We start from the raw sequence: 5,000 nt of genomic DNA, 5'->3' as shown, positions 1-5,000 counted from the left end.
GAGAAATAGAGATACAAAGGGAGACAGACAGAGAGTGCGGCAGAGAGAGACAGAGAGAGAGACAGACAGAGAGAGAGAGACAGACAGAGAACTCAGTGAAACAGAGTCAGAGGGAGACAGAGTGACACAGAGAGAGAAAGAGAGAGACAAAGGGAAAGGCAAAGGGAGAGAGAGAGAAACAGAGACAGAGAAAGAAACAGAGAGACAGGGAGAGAGAGAAACAGAGAGAGAAACAAAGAGAAAAACAGAAGCGAAGAGAGAAGCAGAAAAACGGAGAGAGCAAGAGACAGAGAGAGATAAACAGAGAGAGAAAGAGAAAAACAGGGAGATAGAGGCAGAGAGAGAGAGACAGACAGAGAGAAAGAAGGGGGAAGAGTGATAGAGGGTGAGAGGCAGGGAGAATGAGAGAACAGAGTGAACAGAGAGAGAGAGAAAATCAGTCATTGTTCATAACCCGGGAGTGAGTAGCGCCAGGGCTCAATCTGCATCCACAACATCAGAATGAGCACAGAAAGCCCCTGTGCTGGAACACACCAGCTGGCTGATAAGACAGAAACCAGCAGAGTCCAGGAGAACAGAAGGAGCACTCTGCAGGGATTAACACCACGGACTGTAACAAGGCAATCGGCAGCAATCCTCTGCTAAGATTATGGTTCATCCTGCAACAGAAATCTATACTCTGTATCTAACCCGGTGCTGTACCTATACTGGGAGTGTTTGATGGGGACAGTGTAGAGGGAGATTTACTCTGTATCTAACCCCGTGCTATACCTATCCTGGGAGTGTTTGATGGGGACAGTGTAGGGGGAGCTGTACTCTGTATCTAACCCCGTGCTGTACCTGTCCTGGGAGTGTTTGATGGGGACAGTGTAGAGGGAGCTTTACTCTGTATCTAACCCTGTGCTGTATCTGTCCTGGGAGTGTTTGATGGGGACAGTGTAGAGGGAGCTTTACTCTGTATCTAAGCCCGGTGCTGTGCCTGTCCTGGGAGTGTTTGGTCGGGACAGTGTAGAGGGAGCTTTACTCTGTATCTAATCCCATGCTGTACCTGTCCTGGGAGTGTTTGGTCGGGACAGTGTAGAGGGAGCTTTACTCTGTATCTGATCCCATGCTGTACCTGTCCTGGGAGTGTTTGATGGGGATGGTGTAGAGGGAGATTTACTCTGTATCTAACCGCGTGCTGTACCTGTCCTGGGAGTGTTTGATGGGGACAGTGTAGAGGAAGCTTGACTCTGTATCTAACGCCGTGCTGTACCTGTCCTCGGAGTGTTTGATGGGGACAGTGTAGAGGGAGATTTACTCTGTATCTAACCCTGTGCTGTACCTGTCCTGGGAGTGTTTGATGGGGACGGTGTAGAGGGAGCTTTACTCTGTACCTAATCCCTTCTTGTACCTGTCCTGGGAGTGTTTGATGGGGATGGTGTAGAGGGAGCTTTACTCTGTATCTAACCCCGTGCTGTAACTGTCCTGGGAGTGTTTGATGGGGACAGTGTAGAGGGAACTTTACTCTGTGTCTAACCCCGTGCTGTACCTGTCTTGGGAGTGTTTGATGGGGACACTGTATAGCAAGTTGCAATTAACTCCAGGCTGTGAACTGCCATTTCCCCATTGAATCCTTGCCAATAATCTTTCTGAAGAATCTGTCATTTTCCCAATGTTGGAAGGAGCAGTATCCACAGCTCTGTGTTGGAATGAACACAAAAGATTCCCAACTTTCTGAGTGAAGACATTTCTCCTCATCTCAGTCTGTCATTATGAAAAACAGGAGTAGTCACCTTGTGTTCTTCGAGGATATCTCTTCACGTTTCCAAGCCGTTTGTCGAAGAGGAAACACACTCCATTCTGGTACATATTGATCCCACATTGATGGGACAATGTTGGACCACAAGCCTGTCAGACCAGCAAGAGAGAATTGCCAGAGAACAAGTTAAACACACACATACAAACTCGTTTGACTGCTCTAGTTAGTCTGAATTAAAATGTTGCTTGTTTGAGACTCACACAGACCAAGCAGTCAGATAAACCCCTATCAGCAACTGCCCGAAATATGGGAGCACGGCAATTTCAATACTGAGGGAGCGCTGCACTGTCGGAGGGTCAGTACTGAGGGAGCGCTGCACTGTCGGAGGGTCAGTACTGAGGGAGTGCTGCACTGTCAGAGGGTAGTACTGAGGGAGTGCTACACTACCCAAGGGTCAGTACTGAGGGAGTGCCGCACTGTCAGAGGGTCAGTACTGAGGGAGTGCCGCACTGTCGGAGGGTCAGTACTGAGGGAGTGCCGCACTGTCGGAGGGTCAGTACTGAGGGAGGGCTGCACTGTCGGAGGGTCAGTACTGAGGGAGTGCCGCACTGTAGGAGGGTCAGTACTGAGGGGGCGCCGCACTGTCGGAGGGTCAGTACTGAGGGAGTGCCGCACTGTCGGAGGGTCAGTACTGAGGGAGTGCCGCACTGTCGGAGGGTCAGTACTGAGGGGTAGCCGCACTGTTGGAGGGTCAGTACTGAGGGAGTGCCGCACTGTCGGAGGGTCAGTGGTGAGGGAGTGCTGCACTGTTGGAGAGTCAGTACTGAGGTAGTGCTGCACTGTCGAAGGGTCAGTACTGAGGGAATGCTGCACTGTCAAAGGGTCAGTACTGAGGGAGTGCTGCACTGTTGGAGGGTCAGTACTGAGGGAGTGCTGCAATGTTGGAGAGTCAGTACTAAGGTAGTGCTGCACTGTTGGAGGGTCAGTACTGAGGGAGTGCTGAACTGTCAGAGAGTCAGTACTGAGGGAGTGCTGCACTGTCGGACGGTCAGTACTGAGGGAGCGCTGCACTGTTGGAGGGTCAGTACTGAGGGAGTGCTGCACTGTGAGAGAGTCAGTACTGAAGGAGTGCTGCACTGTCGAAGGGTCAGTACTGAGCGAGTGCTGCACTGTCGGAGGGTCAGTACTGAGCGAGTGCTGCACTGTCGGAGGGTCAGTACTGAGGGAGCGCTGCACTGTCGGAGGGTCAGTACTGAGGGAGTGCCGCAATGTCATGGGTCAGTACTGAGGGAGTGCCGCACTGTCGGAGGGTCAGTACTGAGGGGGCGCTGCACTGTTGGAGGGTCAGTACTGAGGGAGTGCTGCACTGTCGGTGGGTCAGTACTGAGGGAATGCTGCACTGTCAGAAAGTCAATGCTGAGCGAGTGCTGCACTGTCAGAGAGTAAGTACTGAGGGAGTACTGCACTGTCGGAGGGTCAGTACTGAGGGAGTGCTGCACTGTCGGTGGGTCAGTACTGAGGGAGTGCTGCACAGTCAGAAAGATAATGCTGAGGGAGTGCTGCAGTGTCAGAGAGTAAGTACTGAGGGAGTGCTGCACTGTCGGAGGGTCAGTACTGAGGGAGTGCTGCACTGTCGGTGGGTCAGTACTGAGGGAGTGCTGCACTGTCGGAGGGTCAGTACTGAGGGAGTGCTGCACTGTCAGAGAGTCAGTACTGAGGGAGTGCAGCACTGTCAGAGGGTCAGTAATGAGGGAGTGCTGCACTGTCAGAGGGTCAGTACTGAGGGAGTGCTGCACTGTCAGAGGGTCAGTACTGAGGGAGTGCCGCACTGTTGGAGGGCCAGTACTGAGGGAGTGCTGCACTGTCAGAGGGTCAGTACTGAGGGAGTGCTGCACTGTCGGAGGGTCAGTACCGAGGGAGTGCTGCCCTGTCGGGGGGTCAGTACTGAGGGAGTGCTGCACTGTCAGAGGGTCAGTACTGAGGGAGTGCTGCACTGTCAGAGGGTCAGTACTGAGGGAGTGCTGCCCTGTCGGAGGGTGAGCACTGAGGGAGTGCTGCACTGTCGGAGGGTCAGTACTGAGGGAGTGCTGCACTGTCGGGGGGTCAGTACTGAGGGAGTGCTGCACTGTCGGAGGGTCAGTACTGAGGGAGTGCTGCACTGTCAGAGGGTCAGTACCGAGGGAGTGCTGCACTGTCGGGGGGTCAGTACTGAGGGAGTGCTGCACTGTCGGGGGGTCAGTACTGAGGGAGGGCTGCACTGTCGGAGGGTGAGGCTCATTAACATGGCCTCCTACACACACCCCCCCTCACACACACCCCCCCTCACACACACCCCCCCTCACACACACACCCCCTCACACGCACACACCCTCACACGCACACACCCTCACACATGTACCCCCTCACACATACCCACACACGCCCCCTCACACACCCACCGCCCCTCACACCAACACACAGGCACACATGCCCCCACACACACACCGACACACCCTCACACAACCCCCCTACACACAACACCCACACAGCAGACTGACACACAAACCCAACACAAACCTCCACACAACCCCCGGCACACAATGCCCACACACACACAGCCACCCAAACACAACCAAACACTCACTACCACACCTCCCCCAACACATACAAGTCCCTCCAATACACACACGCACCAACATACACTCACAGGCACACATAGCGACACCTGCACACACCCTCACGCACACACCCTGACTCATTAACCCCCACATGACCCCCACATTGACCTCCACATGACCCCCACATTGACCTCCACATTGACCCCCACATTAACCGCCACATTACCCTCCACATTAACCCCCACATTGACCCCCACATTGACCCCCACGTTGACCCCCACATTGACCCCCACGTTGACCCCCACGTTGGCCCCCACACTGACCCCCACATTGACCCCCACATTGACCCCCACATTGACCTCCACGTTAACCCCCACATTGACCCCCACATTGAATCGGCCGGTTTCCCCACATACTCACCAGGACTGGTGGGCGGCCGTGTTTCAGGGTCGACAGGGAGAGTCCCAGAGAGATGGCCCCGGCTTCAGGTGGAGCTGTGGAGAGAGAGGGAGGGTCAGGGTGTCACCCAGCGGGAGAGGGAGGGTCAGGGTGTCACCCAGCGGGAGAGGGAGGGTCAGAGTGTCACCCAGCGGGAGAGGGAGGGTCAGGGTGTAACCCAGCGGGAGAGGGAGGTGTCAGAGTGTCACCCAGCGGGAGAGGGA

General features: G+C 54.7%; 1 protein-coding gene across 1 annotated transcript in view; it reads right to left on the bottom strand.

The window, feature by feature from the left end:
- Nucleotides 1–4,827, bottom strand: part of LOC144675631 (integrin alpha-M-like) — a gene marked incomplete at its 3' end in the record, with an annotated part of 112,250 nt that extends 107,423 nt beyond the window's left edge. The window contains exons 1-2 of the mRNA XM_078536272.1: nt 4,759–4,827; nt 1,776–1,890 (exon numbers count right to left, since the gene is read on the bottom strand). Coding sequence (XP_078392398.1) covers nt 1,776–1,851 — 76 coding nt within the window. The remainder of the gene's footprint in view (nt 1–1,775; nt 1,891–4,758) is intronic.
- Nucleotides 4,828–5,000: the final 173 nt, after the last annotated feature.

This window comes from Cetorhinus maximus, unplaced genomic scaffold, assembly GCF_964194155.1.
Source record: "Cetorhinus maximus unplaced genomic scaffold, sCetMax3.hap1.1 HAP1_SCAFFOLD_1062, whole genome shotgun sequence".
Classification (NCBI taxonomy): Eukaryota; Metazoa; Chordata; class Chondrichthyes; order Lamniformes; family Cetorhinidae; genus Cetorhinus; species Cetorhinus maximus.
Note: the sequence above shows the minus strand (reverse complement) of the source record. Positions and strands in the feature narration are given on the sequence as shown.